The sequence below is a fragment of the Monomorium pharaonis genome, chromosome 2 (genome assembly GCF_013373865.1).
Source record: "Monomorium pharaonis isolate MP-MQ-018 chromosome 2, ASM1337386v2, whole genome shotgun sequence".
NCBI classification, from domain to species: Eukaryota; Metazoa; Arthropoda; class Insecta; order Hymenoptera; family Formicidae; genus Monomorium; species Monomorium pharaonis.
In genome coordinates, this window is record NC_050468.1 from 18,360,955 (window position 1) to 18,381,801 (window position 20,847).

At 27.9% G+C, this 20,847-nt stretch overlaps 2 protein-coding genes across 3 annotated transcripts in view; both read left to right on the plus strand.

Annotated features, from left to right (window-relative positions):
• LOC105838603 overlaps window positions 1–9,300 on the plus strand; it is a 76,515-nt gene extending 67,215 nt beyond the window's left edge. For both annotated transcript variants that reach the window (XM_036283227.1, XM_036283226.1), the window contains exons 2-8: window positions 313–498; window positions 3,492–3,639; window positions 4,101–4,374; window positions 4,782–5,025; window positions 5,469–5,606; window positions 5,983–6,279; window positions 6,559–9,300. In XM_036283227.1, the coding sequence (XP_036139120.1) occupies window positions 313–498; window positions 3,492–3,639; window positions 4,101–4,374; window positions 4,782–5,025; window positions 5,469–5,606; window positions 5,983–6,279; window positions 6,559–6,944 (1,673 nt within the window). In that variant the 3' untranslated portion in view covers window positions 6,945–9,300. The remainder of the gene's footprint in view (window positions 1–312; window positions 499–3,491; window positions 3,640–4,100; window positions 4,375–4,781; window positions 5,026–5,468; window positions 5,607–5,982; window positions 6,280–6,558) is intronic.
• A 127-nt stretch (window positions 9,301–9,427) lies between these two features.
• On the plus strand, window positions 9,428–17,219 carry LOC118644119 (DNA damage-regulated autophagy modulator protein 1-like). The gene is made up of 7 exons (XM_036283230.1): window positions 9,428–10,247; window positions 13,668–13,760; window positions 14,783–14,904; window positions 15,264–15,490; window positions 15,940–16,078; window positions 16,337–16,494; window positions 17,011–17,219. Exons 2-7 carry the CDS (start codon window positions 13,690–13,692, stop codon window positions 17,083–17,085), a joined length of 792 nt encoding a protein of 263 aa, XP_036139123.1. The 5' UTR covers window positions 9,428–10,247; window positions 13,668–13,689; the 3' UTR covers window positions 17,086–17,219.
• Window positions 17,220–20,847: the final 3,628 nt, after the last annotated feature.

The following is a 20,847-nucleotide window of genomic DNA, read 5'->3' on the forward strand; positions in this document are numbered from 1 at the left end:
TTTCCGTAAAAAGTTAATAACAACTCCGTGAGGAGACTTTCTTACATTACGCAATTTTTTTTCCTCAAATTAATTCACATTGTATAGATAAATACATAAACGATATCCATAATCCCATAATGTATAAGAATCTGAAATGTTGAAATATTATGCAGTACTAAATGCAAGATCGTACGAAATATAATTATATATAGCTCTACCACCCTATCTTCTTGTAATCATACTCTTTGAGTTGTTTTATCTGAAAGCGTTATTTACGTGTTACATAATGAAGCAAAATTTGCAGAATGCCTACACGATATTGTTTTACAGGATGGCTCGGAGCAATGTCGACGGGTGTCGCTTTGCTCGTGTCGCCAATTACAATAGCATTTTGTCGAAAAAAAAGTACGAGAGTAACGGCAGTTTTAGGCGGCCTCGTTACCGCTCTTGGTTGTCTCTTCACTTCCTTTGCCACCCAATTTCATCAATTGTTCTTCAGCTACGGCACCGTAGTCGGTAAGTAAAGTTAATGTTGACAGAACTCCATTTGTACAAAATTATATTTGTAGTAGTACAATTAAAGCGCTGAAAATACAAGTGTTAACCAAGTCACACAAATTATGACTTGGTCTATTTGTATTTTCAGCGCTTTAATTATAATATAAATTTGTAATTATAAATTATTCTTATAATAAAATATGTGTAAGCAACGTGAGAATATAAGGACTTTTTTTAATAAACAAAACAATTGTCGATAAACTTTCTTTTTTAAATCATTAAATTACTTATGTTAAATTACTTTTTCAAAATTATTTAGCAAAGAAGAAACTTGCTTAAATTGTCCCATACGTGTAATTTCGATTTAAAGGGATGCTGGGATGTAAGTAATCTAAAATTTCGTAAAATGATTTCGTCTCAATTAGGCATCAAAATCTAACTTTAAGAATCCTACAATGTTTGTGTCATCTACTAGTCTAAAAATTCATGAGTATAAACTGCAGACCTTTTATATCAAGCAAATATTATTATTATACACAATATATTATTGTAACAATTCCAGACATCACACTCAATTAAAAATACTGCAAATTAACATTTTTTTCTCCGTTTTCGGCAGAAAATAAACTCCATAATCTGGACTATTAGTAAAAGCGTATGCTTTAATTTTAAAAAAGTGGTAATTATAGCTTTATTAAACAATAATAAAGAAGTAAATTTTTTTAACTCTCCAATTAAATTTATATATTTTGTTATAGGATTATAATGTCGTTAATCGATAACAAAACGTACTTTTATATTTGTCATATAAAAACATTTGTCAGTATTTTGTTTACTCATGTAATTGCATTAATTACTTTGTTGTAATTTTAATTTAATATTGTATATTCGTAGTCATAAAGATTAATTGGCTTCATATAAGTACTAAAAACCTACTTCCAACCCTTTGATTCATTGATACCTAAATGTTATTATTACATATAAACATATTATTTTTATGACATTATAAACATATTATTTTTATCATAAATTCTATATTTTAACCCTTACAAAAAAATGTAAAAAAGCTCTTAATCCATACAAACGAGAGTAATTAAGTCACCGTTTTATATTTTCAGTAGTTCAAAAAATATATAAAAATTTGTAATCACATTTTCAAGTTTCTACAACAATGTTTGTATTTCTTTTTGAAGAAAATAAAATATAGCATAATTTAATTATCTTTGAAATTTCGAGAAACTTCTATAGATAGAAATCTATTAGATTCGAAATACCTCCCGTACGAAAAGGATTAATACCGAAATTACATGATACATCATAATTGTAAATAATTATTATTATTATATAACAAACTATGTCCTCTCAACAATATCTTGATATTTGCAAGAACAAAATATACGTCGCAATTTGTACGGCACTACATTATCAAATGTTTGATTAATATTATTTTAGTTTCGTGTCATCTTTGTTTTCGTCCTATGTCCATATTCCTTACTAATAGTATTATACTAATAGTTCCATCCATTTTCACCCTAACTTTCCCTCGCATACGGAACTTTGCGAGAACTGACTATAGGCATCAATTTCGAAAGCGCCGAATAGTCGCCGAAAAAAAACGATATTGTTATCCGATCCTAATAAACACATTAAATCACAACGATTAAAGGATATATCACATTTCAAAGTATTATCAAAAATTTTTTTAATTTTACAGATTGTTCTATTATTACCCGCGCGTTTAAATATCTATATAAAATTTTAACATAATTCCTATTAGTTTAAAAAAATTATTTAGTTTTTTCTTTACTCTTAATTTTCATATAAAAACGCGTTTTGTAACGCTTATTGAATGAAGAAATAATATTATAAGCAAAATCAAGTTTTTTACATATACTAATAAACTAATAAATATTCTCTCATTCAAAGATTTATTTAAATCTATTTACTTGTTTAAAAGTTATTTACCTAAAACTGCAGCAAAATAGGTTCATTTTCATTGCATAAGCTATTAGAGGATAAATTTTTCGTTTTCTTCTGTGCAGCTAGTTTCAGCCAAAGTTGTGAGTAATTAATTACTTTTTTAATTAATTTCTATATTTAATTGACGATTGATACAAGCAAAATCAATCGAACGCCATCCGATTAACAATTAATTTGTACAAAATTAATCGAACATCGTTCGATTAACGATTAATATGAGCAGAGTTAATCGAAAGTCATTTAATTGACGATGATATGCGCGAAATCAATCGAAGATCATCTGATTGACGATTAAATTAAACAAAATTAATCGAAGATTGTTCGATTAAAGATTAATATAAGCGGAGTTAATCAAAAGTCGTTTAATTTACGATTGATGTGAGGGAAATCAATCGAAGATTATGCAATTGACGATTAATTTTGCAATTGGCTTTCGAAAAACAAGTGCTTGCCGCTGCAAACATGAAAAGATATAAATAAATATTACAAAAGGTAAAGAACAAGTATCAATAAATAATACGTTTAAAATTATTCATTATTGTAATATAAAAATTGCTACAGTGATATTCATACAATTAATTCAACAAATTAATTGTTAATCGAATAATCTTCGATTAATTTTGCTCATATCAATCGTAAATTAAACGACTTTCGATTAACTCCGCTCATATCAATCATCAATCAAACGATCTTGGATTAATTTTGTTCAATTCAATCGGATGATCTTCGATTAATTTCGCGCATATCAATCGTCAATTAAACGGCTTTTCATTATATGTGTTCAAAATATTTATTAATTAAGTTAATTTAATTAATATTTTCTAAATTAATTATTTAATTTAAAAAATTTAATTGATTATATTTCAAATCCTGGTTTCAGCTAATTAAAATTCAAATATTTAAGATCTAAATTTTTTGTCGTTGATTAAAAAAAAAATAAACTTAAGAAACCTGCAGTTTTTAAATTTTAATAACTTTTGGCCGATGTGGTAGAATCAAAACATGCTTAACCCATATATTTTGTCCCATAGGAATTGGAGTTGGAATGACGCGAGACTGCAGCACACTAATGGTGGCTCAATATTTCAAAAGGAAGAGGGAATTGGTTGAAATTTTTATCGTCTCAGGAAGCGGCTTGGGTATAGCAGTCATGTCTGCTTTTATAAAAGGAGCAATTACGTATGTACCCATTAAATTGTAATAAATATAGTACGTATTATAATAAACTCAATGATATGAGAAAATAAACAAAATTTGATAGAAAACAAAATTCATTGCGCTAATTAAGCGCACTTCATAGTGAAATGTTATTTCTGAAAGCATTCTTAATTATTATTGAGAAGAAAATATAAATGGTTAAATATTAAATAAAATAGTAATATATTGAGTAGTTTCTAAAATTAAAAATATAATTTTTAAAAATTTATCAAGTAATCTTCTAAATAAAAAAAAAAGAATAGAATACTAATATAAAAAACATACACGAATAAATAATTATCATTATTTCAAAAAGTTAAACATACGCCAATTTTTCTGTTATTTAAAAACATTATAATTAACTATACAAGTAAAACTATAGGTAGAATATAATAATTTAATTATACATCAGTTAAATTTCAAATAAAAATTTCTTATTGCAGTAAAATTGGATGGCGACTTGGTCTTCAAGCTGTAACGGGTGTAGTCTTCCTCACCTTTATTCTCGGCACTTTTTACCGTAGCGCTTCGTTATATCATCCTCAACGAAGAGCAATCTTACACTTAAAGAATCAAAAGCGCAAAATAAAAGATAAAAATAAAGCTGACAAACCACCATTCTTTGATTTTAGCACTTTAAAAAGTAAAACAGTGCGGATTCTTTTGATATCTACTGGTATTTCGGCATTTGGAATCAATACGCCAATATTTTATCTGGTAATTATAACAAATATATTTAGAAACTATAATATTCTATTTCATTCGTATTTTAGCTACATTCTTCGTTTTTTAATTTTATGTCAAATTACCTTAAACAAGTTTCATATTATTGGCACAAAGAGTATTTTAAACTTTCAAATCAATACAAATACAAAATTCCGTTCAAATTGCGTCAAATTACTGAAGCTTCTAAATAAGATTTAAAAAATTAAATATTATTTCCATATAATAATTATTGCCTAAAAATATTAAATAATCATTTAAAATTTGTAATTTACTATAATGTTGAACACAGTCAATATATATTAACTTATTTTCTCGAAAATTTATTTATAAAAAGCAACAAATATTAAAATCCCTAGTATATGTTTTGGGAATGCATTAAAAAAGATTATTTTCTACAGGCGCATCAAGCGGAAGAAGAGGGTCTCGGTGATACTGTTATCTTGCTGCAGACTTATCTCGGACTAGCTTGGACTCTTGGTTGTGTAGCTTTTGGGCTTCTGGTTGTTCATCGCAGTGTTGAATGCAGGATAGCCCGCCAGTATCTTACACAAGCAGCCGTTTTTGTGTGCGGACTCTGTATTCTCGCTCTTACCGCTGTTCAAGGAAATTATCATGGTTACGTTATGTTCGCGTGGATTTATGGTAAACTCGCATTTATTATTATTCTGTTAAATAATAATAAACTCTATATTCTATACACTCTAACAAACTCTAATTTTAATAGAAAATAAGTTAATAACAAAAAATATTATTCCATGTAATGATAAAAATCATTACATAAATTTCGATAATCATTAATCATATTGTTTAAAATTTATAATATTATATTATATGTGTATAACATAATAAATACAATTACAAAAGTAATTCCAGATTTGCTATATTTTGTATCTTGCTTCCAAGAAAAAAGTTTATGAAAAGTCGATAATTTAGCCAAAATTCCTAGTTACTTAAAGTTATAACAAAAGAGATGTAATGTTAGAAGGATTTAGCAATGCAAGTAATTTACTTTTTTTTCTCTCTCCTACAACAAAGAATTTCGAGATCACGTTACGAGTAATAAAAAAACATTGATTTTGCTGTAGGCATCTTTTGCGGCGGCTATCATTACAGTCTGAAAATGTATACGTACGAAAGAGTGCGAGCGCGGAACTTTGCTAAAACGTGGGGTTTCGTTCAATGCTCTCAAGCGATACCTATTGCAATCGGAGTACCAATATCAGGTAATAAAAGGAAACTAACATAGCAAAATAAAAAAAATGTTTAATTTAAACAGTGTTTTAAATTTAAATATCATTTAAAACATTTTTAAGCATTTAAACACAGGGACAGAAATAAAACGTTTTAAAATATCTCGAAATTAAACACTTCTTTTTGAGTGATTATGTCTCAATAAATATAGATATTTTGATATGAGAATAAGTATAGTATTTAGAATAAATATAAGAATAAGTATTAAATTTTCAAAAGCTAAAGTTTCAAAGTATTTGGACACACATATTCAAATATATCAAATCAAACATATGTTCAATTTTTCATTTGAATAAATATATATCTGAGAATATGATTTAAGTATTTCACACCGCGTGTATTTTGCAGGGTACATAAATGTGGGTTGCGGCGGTAAGGCTGGCTACTACTTCAGCTCGACATGTGTCCTGGTTGGAAGTTTCACGCTCTTCTTCATCGATTTGCATAGAAGAAATTTATCGCGACATAAACATACCAAAACTAATGGTACCAAACACACATGCTCTTCGGACAATTGTCCTCAACGGCGAAGAATGTCGTTCAGTCAAGAACCTAAAAACGAGGGTGCTCATATGGCCGCGGCTGGAGCGGCTGGAACGACGGCTGCGGCACTCGTTCTGGGAGCCGATATTGCTCCAGCACAAGGTATGTTTCACATTCCTTTTTCACACTTTCATAATAAGTAGAGAAAGAGAGACAGAACATAAAAAAATTATCATTAAAATATCTCTTTGTGCTTTTCGCTGTGTAATACTTGGAGTAGGTCAATTAAACTCATGATTCTCTGATATGCGGTACCTACTTAATCTTTTTCATTCCATTTATATGTATATGCTATATTGTAAGTGCAAAATAAATTTTTTATAACAATTATATTACAGAATATTCAATATTGATTATTGACTATTATGACTATTATCCTAGGTGAAGGAATAGACGTCTTAGGAACAGATAAACCGGAGCTCACGTGCATCTCAGAGGAAGGTATCGCTGATATGGATTTACCTGACAATTTATTGGAGGAGTTCGATTACATAGGTGATTGTATAACTTCATGCAACAAGGTCGAAAACTACCTTATGCTCTCGGAATTTGAGAATAATCTGATTGCTGAGATGCCGATTATTATGGATCGTCGTGGACGCAGATGGTCCGTGGGGAGATCCAAGACAAGTCAATCCAATTGTGGTCAAACTAGCGGCGTGCAATCGACAACTAGTGAAGAAGAAGTCAAGTCGAAATGGCGTTTCACGAATGTACCACCAAACGCTAACAGAATGATCACCGTTATCGACGAAGCCAGTGCATAATTCCGAACACGAATAATGGAACGTCATTAACCCTAAACTTGGCAGATTAAAATAGTAACTATGTATGTACAAGTAAAAAATATAAAAAATATATATAATGGAGTAATATGCAATATAGAACTTTTAGCATATTTTTCATCTAATTTGTCTTGAATACAATATGAAAATTAATATTATTACAAAAAAACGTACATATAGTACATTTAAACAGAGCTTGAAAATTTTAAAACATTTCAACTATAAGCACAAAATATTATGATTGTAAATCATGCAGAACAAAAATGTACCTTTGTTAGATGCATTGCCAAGTATAAGGTTGAAGAAAATCCATTCCTAATGCGTTAAATTTTAAATGTCGGATATTTAAAAAAGCAAGGTGTTTATGGGCGTTCAAGAAAAATGAAATTTAAACGCATTTATATGTTAGACTTATTAAATGTCAAATTTTTTAGTTAGACATGCATACTCTCTATTCAACTTATAGACAATATAGACTAATCAAAGAGAAAAATTATGGAAAGTTAAAGAAAGATCAACGAGATACGAAATACTGACTGAATTATTCCGACCATTAATATTTAAACTAAGTAATATTTAAATGTAAGTTATTAGAATATTATATTCTCATTTGTTTATCCACCTATTTAAGTAAGAGTTATGTTAGTTACTAATGACAAATAGTGATATGTTAATTTGTACAACTTAAAACAGTTTGCTGAAAACATAATCCGATAACACGGATCATTTAATTTGCAATGGACAATAACATCGACTCTCAACGAGAAATCACGGAAATACTCCGTCCACAAAAACCAACATTAGCGTATTTATTTGAACTATCTGTCATTGATTGTCTGAGATAAAAAACTAATCTATCGTTATTATTAAGTTATTAATGGCACTATGCCTTCGAAAAATAAAAAGTCTACTAATTACGAATAAAATGGTAATCTCAGACTCCTTTGGTACAAATATTGCGATTTATAATCATTATTATCAATTGATAAAGGAGCTGAAAATGCAATCATAACATCAGCCTTCTAAATCAATTCCGATAATTCAAAAATTTGATAACTTGACATTTATTAATTTAACAATTTTTTAACTTATATAATTTTTATATACTTTAAGTATGTATATTTTTCTAACAATTTTAGCTCATTTAATTTGTTTAATAAAAAATCTAATATAAAAAATAAAAATAAATATTTTATCAGGGTTCTTATTAAATCATTCAGAACTGAATTGTCAATTTTTATAAACGATCAAAATATGTACCTTTGATTGCAATTTTAAAAATAAATCAGAACTGACTGTGCAAATAAATGAAGAACAGCTTGTATGTAGACACGCTAATTTAAGATTTGAAAACTAGTCCGATCGCATTTGAAACAAAATGCGTCATAAAGATAAATACAAAGTACATATATATGTATACGTAAGTATTGTTTACGATATTCTCTTTTTTTAAGATTCCTATGAGATACGGCGTTCGACTCCAGATTGTCATATGCTCATCTACTTATTTATCAAATTCTTTATAAATATATATGTAAATAATTAATTAATAACATGTATATATACTTATATAATTTTTAATATATACAATCATTGAGAGATTATTATAATGACTATAAAACCAATTGCGTTTTTCACTGATAAATATGCGAAAAAAGTTATGTTTTTTGTTAAAATAATAATACCACAACTCAAATATACAATGGACGAATTAATTAAACAATAAGGATAAGGCATTAGAGTATAAATTTCGTAAATATTCTCGAGTTAATTTATTTGACTGAAAAAAAAATTTGTTTAAACAATAAAAGTAATGGATATTTAAGATACGCCAATTTATCAAATGTACATTTTCTTAGAATTATTCATTTAATTAATATAAAAATTAACAACAAAAAAAATTTTTAATAATGCAAAATTCGCTAAACAAGAAATTTTCTATTCAATTTTAACTTAATGTATTTTTCTCGCTTTCAAACTGCCAATTAACGTATAACTGCCAATAAGGAAACTTATTTCAAAAATATTCAAAGAACAATGCAATGAAAAAATTAAAAGATTAAAATTAAGAAAATAATATAATTTCATTTATAATTTCTATATATAAATTGAGCCAAGAATATTATACTGTTTTTCTAAAAATTTAGTTTATAATAAAAAAATCCTGTATAGGAACAAAATAACCACTCAACAAAAATAATAAATGTCAAACTTGTTCATAGTAAAGAGCAAATCGCTAAATGTATTCTAGCGACAAAAATAACATCGAACAAAAATTGCGGAATATAAATGTATTGTCATAATGTTGTTGATATAAAAATGTGATTCAAATATGTAACTCTTGTATGCACATTATTTTATTCTTTCACATTCCTAATTACAGATCTTCTACATTCCTCTACGAAAGTAGTCCTTTAATCTTAAATGTAGCATTTTATCAACATAAAATAGCATAGTAATGAACGCAATCTGAAATTGGGTCAAATTAGAAACGGCACGACCAAATGGTCCTATTATCGTTCCAATGAATGTGATATCGATAGCGTTGCTTTAATTACAAATTCCTGGTCCACCTACTAGTTTCAAACGAAGCGCATATTACGTCACGCGGTTTGTTACGTTTAATTTAATGGCGACCAAAGAATTATATCTATGAACCTACCGGTCAGTAACTAAATTCTTTTTTTTATAAAATAAAGACAAGATAAAAAAATACTTCTTTAAAAATAAAAATATATAGCTTGCGCTTAACTAAAAACATTCAAATAATTACAAAATAATATTGCAATTACGTTTTTATATATATAAAAAATTAAAAAAACATTATTTTTATATCATAGAAAACTAACTTCCTAATTAGTATCTAGAAGTATGTCTAACAATTAACAAAATAATTCAATATTTATCAAAATAATTAATTTAAAAGATCATTTTTTCCCTTTGATTAATAACTTGTAATTAAAACACTTTTGTTCGAATTATCATCTCTTCTAATTTTAACAAAAACAATCTATTAAACAATAGTAATCTATTAAACAATATTCGTAAAAATATATTAAAAAATGAAAGTTAAGTTTCATACGATCGCACATATATCATATATTATCTATGTCTCACGTTAATTAGTACACAATAGTGTGTGCAGCGATTGGCACGGTGCGAACGATAAGAAGAAACAGAATAACGGACAGTCGCTGTAAGACACCTCACGATCAACTGCCCCCGTGGCATAAATCGTGACTGTATTTTCTTTAAAAAAAAATTGCAAAATTACACGAAATCAAGGTAAGTACTCGGTACTATTTGTACAATAATAAAATTTGATTGCTAAAGGCAATCGCATTTTCTTTCGACCTCTCTATAAATTTTTTTCCTAATTTTTTAAAAATAAATTCCATTCCTTATTTTAAAATTAAATATAGCAAAATTTTTTCTGAAAACTTAATCAAATGGTGGTTTGAATATTTTACTAATATAAGTGATTCAATAACGAATCTTCGATCTCACATAATAATTCCATAGTTACATTAATTTGATTATAAAAAGAAGTGAGATCTATTTATAAAATCTATTTATTTTTCCTTTCCGTATTCAATACATTTGCATGTATACCTTCACGTAAAATTAATTTCATATAATTAAGGGAAATATAATTTTCTTTTCTTAATGTCATCCATCGACTTCGCAGTATGTTATATTAAAGAGAATTTTCTTTGCAGTTCTCGCCTGTGTGAAGTTAGCACCGCATCTTTCAAAATTGTAAGTTTTATCAAGAGTACTATTTGCACCCCAAAGAGTACTAGAGTTCCTGATAGGTATTAGCAAGAGTACCGCCGAAATATTTAGAGAAATTGCAATTTGAAAATATGAGGTGCTAACTTCCCGTGGCACCGCAACATGAAAAATATATTGTTTTAAAGATCCTATCTTAAAGTACTCGAAAAGTACTACAGTTCCTGATACATTTTAACAATAGTACCAACCGCCAAATATTATAAAAAAATTATTGAAATTTGGAGATGGCACCGCAAAATGAAAAAAATATTGTTTTAATGATCCCATCTTAAAGTACTCAAAAAGTACTAGAGTTCCTGATACATTTTAACAATAGTACCAACCGCCAAATGTTTTTAAAAAATTATTGAAATTTGGGGATGGCACCGCAAAATTAAAAAATCATTCTTTTAATGATCCTATCTTAAAGTACTCGAAAAGTACTAGAGTTCCTGATACATTTTAATAATAGTACCAACTAATAAATACTGAAAAAAAAAATTTTTTAAGATTACAGCCTATCTTTCATAAAAGTGGCCGTAACTCCTTTGCCTTTAATTTCACAGCTTTGTGCCTTAATAACTTTCAAAAGTACTCGCTGGGGTGCCAAAAGTACTCTAATCAAAACCCGGAAATTGTAAAAAAATTTTATCTCTCTAAGGGACTGACTGTATCTAAAAGTGGCCGTAACTCTTTTGCGTCAAGTTTCACAGCTTTGTGCCTTAATAACTTTTGAAAGTACTCGCTGGGGTGCCAAAAGTACTCCAATCAAAACCCGGAAATTGTAAAAAAATTTCACCCCTCTGGAGGACTGACTGTATCTAAAAGTGACCGTAACTCCTTTGCGTCAAGTTTCACAGCTTTGTGCCTTAATGACTTTCGAAAGTACTCGCTGGGGTGCCAAAAGTACTCCAATCAAAACCCGGAAATTGTAAAAAAATTTTATCTCTCTAAGGGACTGACTGTATCTAAAAGTGGCCGTAACTCCTTTGCGTCAAGTTTCACAGCTTTGTGCCTTAATAACTTTCGAAAGTACTCGCTGGGGTGCCAAAAGTACTCTAATCAAAACCTGGAAATTGTAAAAAAATTTTATCTCTCTAAGGGACTGACTGTATCTAAAAGTGGCCGTAACTCTTTTGCGTCAAGTTTCACAGCTTTGTGCCTTAATAACTTTTGAAAGTACTCGCTGGGGTGCCAAAAGTACTCCAATCAAAACCCGGAAATTGTAAAAAAATTTCACCTCTCTGGAGGACTGACTGTATCTAAAAGTGACCGTAACTCCTTTGCGTCAAGTTTCACAGCTTTGTGCCTTAATGACTTTCGAAAGTACTCGCTGGGGTGCCAAAAGTACTCCAATCAAAACCCGGAAATTGTAAAAAAATTTTATCTCTCTAAGGGACTGACTGTATCTAAAAGTGGCCGTAACTCCTTTGCGTCAAGTTTCACAGCTTTGTGCCTTAATAACTTTCGAAAGTACTCGCTGGGGTGCCAAAAGTACTCTAATCAAAACCTGGAAATTGTAAAAAAATTTATATATATATATACATAAATACAAGTTTTTAGAAAAAATAGATTGATATATAATACGTACAATTTGCCGGCCTTTTAAAGGTTGAGGTACAAAGCTATAAAATCAAAAACAAAAAAGTTACAGTCACTTTTAATTATGTTAAGTCCTCGAAAGAGATACAATTTTTTCACAATTTCCGGGTTCTGACTGGAGTACTTTTGGCACCCCAGCGAGTACTTTCGAAAGTTATTAAGGCACAAAGCTGAGAAACTTGACGCAAAGGAGTTACGGTCACTTTTAGATACAGTCAGTCCTCCAGAGAGGTAAAAATTTTTTTACAATTTCCGGGTTTTGATTGGAGTACTTTTGGCACCCCAGCGAGTACTTTCGAAAGTTATTAAGGCACAAAGCTGAGAAACTTGACGCAAAGGAGTTACGGCCACTTTTAGATACAGTCAGTCCTCCAGAGAGGTAAAAATTTTTTTACAATTTCCGGGTTTTGATTGGAGTACTTTTGGCACCCCAACGAGTACTTTCAAAAGTTATTAAGGCACAAAGCTGTGAAATTAAAGGCAAAGGAGTTACGGCCACTTTTATGAAAGATAGGCTGTAATCTTAAAAAATTCGTTTTTTCAGTATTTATTAGTTGGTACTATTATTAAAATGTATCAGGAACTCTAGTACTTTTCGAGTACTTTAAGATAGGATCATTAAAAGAATGATTTTTTAATTTTGCGGTGCCATCCCTAAATTTCAATAATTTTTTAAAAACATTTGGCGGTTGGTACTATTGTTAAAATGTATCAGGAACTCTAGTACTTTTTGAGTACTTTAAGATGGGATTATTAAAACAATATTTTTTTCATTTTGCGGTGCCATCTCCAAATTTCAATAATTTTTTAAAAATATTTGGCGGTTGGTACTATTGTTAAAATGTATCAGGAACTGTAGTACTTTTCGAGTACTTTAAGATAGGATCTTTAAAACAATATATTTTTCATGTTGCGGTGCCACGGGAAGTTAGCACCTCATATTTTCAAATTGCAATTTCTCTAAGTATTTCGGCGGTACTCTTGCTAATACCTATCAGGAACTCTAGTACTCTTTGGGGTGCAAATAGTACTCTTGATAAAACTTATAATTTTGAAAGATGCGGTGCTAACTTCACACAGGCGCAGTTCTCTAGGTCACTTTCACTGAATTTCTTTATTCAGTCCTGAATTCAACCATTTATTTCAACCCCTCTTTTTAATCAGTCCAATCTTGCGTCTCTTCACTATCGTCACATATAATCCATCGACCAAGTTATCATATCGCCACCGATCTTATTGTTATTCAAACTAATGAGAAATGTATCCAAGCGCGTGTGTAGAATGTATTGAGATATACAATAACGCGAGATAAAAAATTCTATCTTACAGCACTGAGGACAACGAAACAAGGATGGCATATGGGAAACTGCACGTACTACCATTGAGTCTCTTCATCTTAATCCCAGTGACATTCGTGATTACGTAAATACAATTTTTTTAACAATAGAGTAGATCGAATTACAAAAATTACAACGTATACATTTTCCTTAAATAAAACTGTAGAATATTAATGTGTGTGAAGTTAACATCTCAATTATTAGCATCTCATTAAAAAAATTACCAGCATAATTCTACAGTTTCTGATATGTTTCAACAATAGTTCCGTCGAATTAACTACTTTAATTACATTTTTATAAATAAAATGCTAATTTCCGAAAACATATGATAACATCTCACCGTGTTTCGAACATATAATCACGGAGGAGTACATAGAATATTAGTCTTTTATTTTCTTAACAAGTCTTAATTTTAACAATTCTTAATATCTTTTCCTACACAGCCTCAATCAACTATTTCTTCTTAAAACGGATTGCTAAATTCAAAACTGTCTATACAAAATTTACAATTATACTAAACTAGAACTATATCAGCCACTATCAACAGTGAGCAATTTCACTAGTGAAAAAAAGCCAGCGAGAAAATACACAGAGAAAATTTTAATTTATTCTCTGAATCGTAAAAACAGAAAGACTAAAATTGCTTAGTACATTTCAAAGTAAATCGATTTTAATGCTATTTTAATCCCACTTTATAGTTTTAAATGTTATAAATTTCTTTCTTAAAATTAACATAATTGTCATTCTCGAAATATTTGCGACAAAATATAACGATTATCATTAAAATATATATTTAATGGCAAACATCTGTATATTTATTTAATACTTATTAATCATATATACGTATCATTCAATTCGACTTCAGTATCTAAGTCCCCTTGAAATAAATAGATTGTATACATACACGTAAATCAATTGATTTAAAATTTTAAAAATTATTTTATGCACTGTTTTCTAAATGTCTATTTAAATAACAAACATTACAGAATTATTTAACGATCAAGAGCTAAAAGAGCTTTGCGACCAACCGAGAGAGGAAACCTGATGCGTTTTATATACTCGCTCATGCCACCGGACATTATAGTTTACGAACGGCTTATGTTTCAGATACACCATATCAGTGCAGTGGGACCATGTGGTGCCTGGGTTCCCTTACATATCGGAGACTGGCACATTGTCACCGGAATCCTGCATATTCGCGCAATGCCTGAACATCGCAGCTCTTTTACGTATGTACACAGTTCAAAGAACTTCATAGATTAAATCAGATTTATCTCATATAAAAAAAAAAAATCTAAATCAAAAAATAGATTACATAAATAAAAATACGTCAGAAAAATTTATAAATAAATTTGCACATAAATATGCAAAAAAAATTCGGAAAAAAATGCTTAAATATATTTAAGTTTTAAGTAATAAAATCTAAAACATAAGAATAACTTAAATATGTTTAACAATAAAATTACTAAACAGAATAAATAACATAGCAAATAACGTAAATGAATAGGAAAAGAGAAACAAAAATGGCTTTAGAAAAGTTTTACTCTTGGACATAATAAAAAGAATTCAATCTACATCTTTTGTACAGTCGGATGCTGCGTTTACATCAGGCATCGACAAGTACTGCAATGGCAGACAGAGAGAGGCCGCGATCTCGTAAACAAAAAAGTTATCGTGGTGACAATGTGCTGCGGTATCCTCGCTTGTTTCGGTCTCGATATACTCGCCAATTTTCAAGAAGCCCGCGTAATTGCCGCTCACATGGTGGGAGCGATGACTTGCTTCTCTGCAAGCACTCTCTATTTCTGTCTTCAGGTACATTGTGATGCAAATTATTACGTTCTACCGTGGACTTTTCGATACCAGAGACAATGTTAATTTACTGATAACATTGCAATCATTTTTTAACATAAAACTGATAAACATTCAACCTTAAAGTAGTGTCAAAGTGACTTTCTTTTTTAAGCTCCCACGTTCAACATTTGTAGGCCTTTATTATCTCCAAAAATCTCTTTATTTTTATCTATTATTATATATTTTATTATTTTACTTATCCTATTCTATTTTATTAAGTATTATATTATTTTATTCTTTATATTTTATTTATCAAAGATCCATTTAGGTAATCTACTCTGATGCGTTTAATCGCTGCATAAGAACTTAATAATACAATAAATTTTAGAAATAAGCTTAGCTGTGACTGAATCTTTTAATAAAGAAAACAATTTTATATACTCATAAAATAATAATTATAATTTTGTTAGACGTATTTAAGCTACAAGATGGTACCAGCTATGAATGGCATAATTATCGTTTATCTGCGTGCAATTCTCTCGGCTCTCACATTGACATTGACGATTGCTACGATTGTTCCTGGCTATATCTCGATGTGTGAATTTCAAGGTATGTAAATATAATATTTATAAAATTGCAACTTTCATAATACATAATTTATGTTATAATTTGCATAATATTCTCTTAGAGCAAAGCGCTTCTTAATTATCGAGAAAGTATATATTAAATATTGCACAAGACTTTAATTTTATGATATTAATTTTATGATTATTTCAAAATGCATTATAAAATTAAAGTAATAACATTTTTTCAGAATTTTTCAGAATTTTAAATACATAAAATGAAAATTTGGTATGTTGCGCATAGGTAACGATTACAAGAAGTGGCTACCGGCGGATGGTGGTTGGGGCTGGCACGTGGCGAGTACTATATGCGAATGGGCTCTCGTAGTTGTCTATTGCACGTTTCTCCTTACTTTCGTACCAGAATTCCGATTAATTAATTTTGAAGACCCTGTTGTTACGGTATCATTATTTTGTAATTAATTATTTCATAAAAAATTACGTTTAATTAAAATCAACAATATATTTTTTATACTAAATTCTTACATTTAATTTTCTTACTAAAATGTATAAATTTTCATTATTGATATTATGGTCTTTCTTACTATCATACAAGTATATATTTCCCTTTCTCTGTCAATCGCCAAAAATTTTTAAATATATTTTTCTTCCTTAACAAAAATCTAACAAAAACAATCGAAATTTTTAAAATATTTGTCATCAAGTATTAATTTATGAAAAAAACTCAATTAGCGATTAAAATTAAATTAAATGTAGATTTATAAAAATAAAAAATAAATTGTATTCCTTTACTATTAATTTGCATTTGATAAATTTTTTAAAATCATTTAACTAAAAATTTTTATTCAAAAGTAATTAGAATTTTAGCACTTCTGTTAAAAAATTGATATTCAATTTACTAACAAAATTTACAAAAATATATTTTGCATGTTAATGTTATATATAATTTTGTTTTAGCTAATGTATCTGGACAAAATTGAGAACACAGCAACGTCGGACAAAACAGAAACAACCATACCACATGACACGTAAATTTTTTCCTAAATTGTTTTATCAATAGCTTCCCATTCTAATTAATCCCACACATCCAACTCTAATGTATGTTATATTTCTAATGAAAGAGATTATCGTAAATTATTGCAAAGAGAACAATAAAACAACAAGAGCAAACAGTAACATATTGCGGAGGGTATATAAAAAAGATAATTAATTCTATTATGTAACAAAGAACTAAGAGATTCACCATAAATCTTCACTCTTCTATGATCATAAAAAGAATATTATTTAAGGATGCAAAACTATATATAATATTGCCAGAAATAAGAAAAAAACAACTCTATAGTATAGATCTTGATTGCGACGCGCATCGTACAGAATCTATACGCAACCTCTTCTTTCTCTTACAACTTTATTATTTATGTGATGCCATTAATTTAAATATAGCTGTATTATCTTATAATTATATAACCGACGCTAAATAAGTCATTATAACTGCAAAATAGAAATATGATTTCGAGCATACAATCGAGTAGCAAGTACGCGAATACAGGTCAAAGAAATAGAAATTCGTACAATCAATTATGCGGCTTAATTAGCTCAGCAATTATAACTTTTGTTTTAACAGCGGTTATTATAGCAATTCAAAGAAATGTACTATTAAATTCATAACAATAAGACATATTTTATAATACTCTAATCAAGATGGAGAGAAAATATTTTTGTCGCCATTTTTAATCAGTGCCTATTTCGCTTTTCGTCAATTTTATTATTAAGTTTTTTATTATTTTAATAAAAAATGTTAATAAAAATGTATTATAAACAAATAAAATACATTTTATAAAAGATTCATATATGTTTTTTATTATCTCTATTATATTTATTTTTTAATTCTTAATTTTCATATTTTCTTGTGTTTATACATATACTTCACACTTTATAAATAATAAAATTATAGGGTAAAATATATTCTGGAACAAATAAATTATTTTAAATTGTCAAAAACAATAACATGTTTCATTCTATTATTCGATTTTTTTTTTTTTTTTTTTTTTTATACATAAATCCATAGATCAAAAAACATTTGTACTGTATTCAAAGCTAAATTTTACTGACAACATATTCAATAAGATTACTCTGAAAGGCATTTTTCACTATTTATAAATAAACATTTTGAGAAAATAAGATTCTAAAAGCTTATCAAAAAAAGTCTAAAAACTCAGTAACAATAAAGTTATTTTATATCTTAAAATACATTTAAAAATTAATTTTAAAAACATATATTCAAGAAAAGCTGTTTGTTATTATGTAAAATCATTTTAGGAAAATATTAAAAAAATCTATATATAAAAGATCAATACAAACTAAATCCAAGTAGAGTCAAAGAATGTTTTTATATATTAATCTTTTTTTTATAAAATTTAAATATTTACGTATGTATTATTATAATTATTATCCCGTAATAATTATAAATATATTAATTACAGGAAGTACAAACCAATCAATAATGTATTGCTAATAATAAAATATATTTTATAATTTTGATTCATATGTATTTATATACAAATTAAATAATAAATTATGTTAAGTTCTAAAATTCAATATTCTTAGGCTGAGTTCGGGGAGATGCTATTAGCGCTAAAAGTATCATTCTATCCTTGTTGCTCAGTGAATATCAAAGAAAGATAGAGCACGCTTACAGCGCCAAAAAGCGTGCTCTCCGAACCCAACCTTAGTATTAATGTCTATTTATTTTAAAGTAATGGATCCATGAGATATTATATTCATTTATCTGAAGCGAGAAAAAGAACGTCTTATTTTTCAATTGAGATCAATCTTGGTGCATAATAATTTTTGTATAAATTTTTACAATTTTATTTACACATAAATAGGTATAGCATCTCAATGCATTCATTAATAATTAATCTTTTTTTTTTAATAATTTAAATCTGCAATTAAAAAATACTATATTTCTTTCATTTTCATTTCAGGGGTAATCTTAGACTTGAAAGTTTTTCAAATAGAAACAACTGCTACTTCATAGAATGACAAAGAATCTGTTCTTTATTTAGTTCTATGATATTTGTCGCAATCTCATTACAAAAAATAATGACAACACAACACGCGTCTACTACCTATTCGCTCGAGTATTAAAATACATGGTAGAGCAATAACCTTTCGTACCAGAATGCGATAGTACGCAACACAACAAACACTAAGATTTTTTATGCAATGGCGATGCTAACGGATTTAATGTCTTGAAATGTGTTATGTATCATAAAATAAACATTGACTGGTATTCATAGTCGAGTCATATTTAAGATCGTCTTAAGTATTGCCATATTATCAACTAATCATAAAGCTATATTGGCATCTTAAAACATTACTTAAGAGATCTTGAAAATTCAACTATGAATACCAATCATTGTTGAGCATTTTCTGTTTGTCACACTTGACATCCTTTTCAATGAATAAAATTATCTTACATTTTACGTCTTGTGCATTCGTTAGCATAATTTAAAAGAATTATCAATTCAATTCACAAGAAAACGTTCTAGAAGCTCATAAAACAATATCACTTAAATTCTATTCCAATTACATGTACCAATACGTTTAAATTTGACTAATATACAGAATATCTGAAACCACCAATGCCCTTCTTTTAAAATGAAAGAAACACTATATAGTATTTTATTGCAAATTCGAATTACACTCAAAAAAATTTTTTTGTCTCAAATATTTTTTTCTAAAAATACTTCCATTAATCTTTTATTTAAATTTTTTTATCATATTTTCAAAATTATGTTAAAATTAATGGAGATGTTTAAAAAAAATTATAATCAAAAATTTCTTATTTTTTTGCGTATGATCTGAACACGGTAATAAAAAATATAATGTTACATTCAATATTCGATTTGCAATATGAATATAGTAGAATTTCCAGTTAGAATCAAAATGTAAAAATATCACCATACGATAAATGTACAAATTGTCTCATTCCATATTGTGTGTGTGTGTGTGTGTGTGTGTGTGTGTAAAACTTGAATAATTTAAAATAGCTAAAATCTAACGGTTTTAAGAATAAAAATATAATTTATTAAAAAAAAATATAACAATTAAATATGCTGATCATAAACACATTTATATAACTAAAATATAAATTTAGCTTTATTGGTTTTGTTTCTAAATTACTATAATATTAATAATCAAGAAAGTAAAATTTAATTTTTGCAAAATACAACCATTTTATTTTCATATTTATTAAAATTTTGTTCAAAATATATAACATATCAATTATTATTAGACACACATTATATATAGATGCGTGTATATGTATTATTTAATAAAGTTCTCAAAACATTCATAATTTTAATAATTAAAATAATCGCACAAAATAATGATAAGTAATATAAAGCATACTGATTTTTTGTTACATAATACATTTCTAAAAAAAGGGATCGTATCTATCGAGTGAGAGTAAATTACCGATAGTAAGTATTAATAATACTTGACAACATATAATATTATTTCTTATAACTATTTTTTTTTATGCTTTATACATACATATATATATATAATGCTTTATATATACATATATATATAATGCTTTAGATGTGGTTTACTTTTTTGTGTTTTCTAAACTTTCCAAATTTCTCAAAATAAAATTCTTTATTTCACAAATAATCTATAATCTGTAATTTAGTAAAAACATTTGATTATAAATTTAATAAAGTTACTAATAAAACATAACGGTTGTTTTTATTTCAAATAGAAATATTAATTTAAAGATGAAAAATT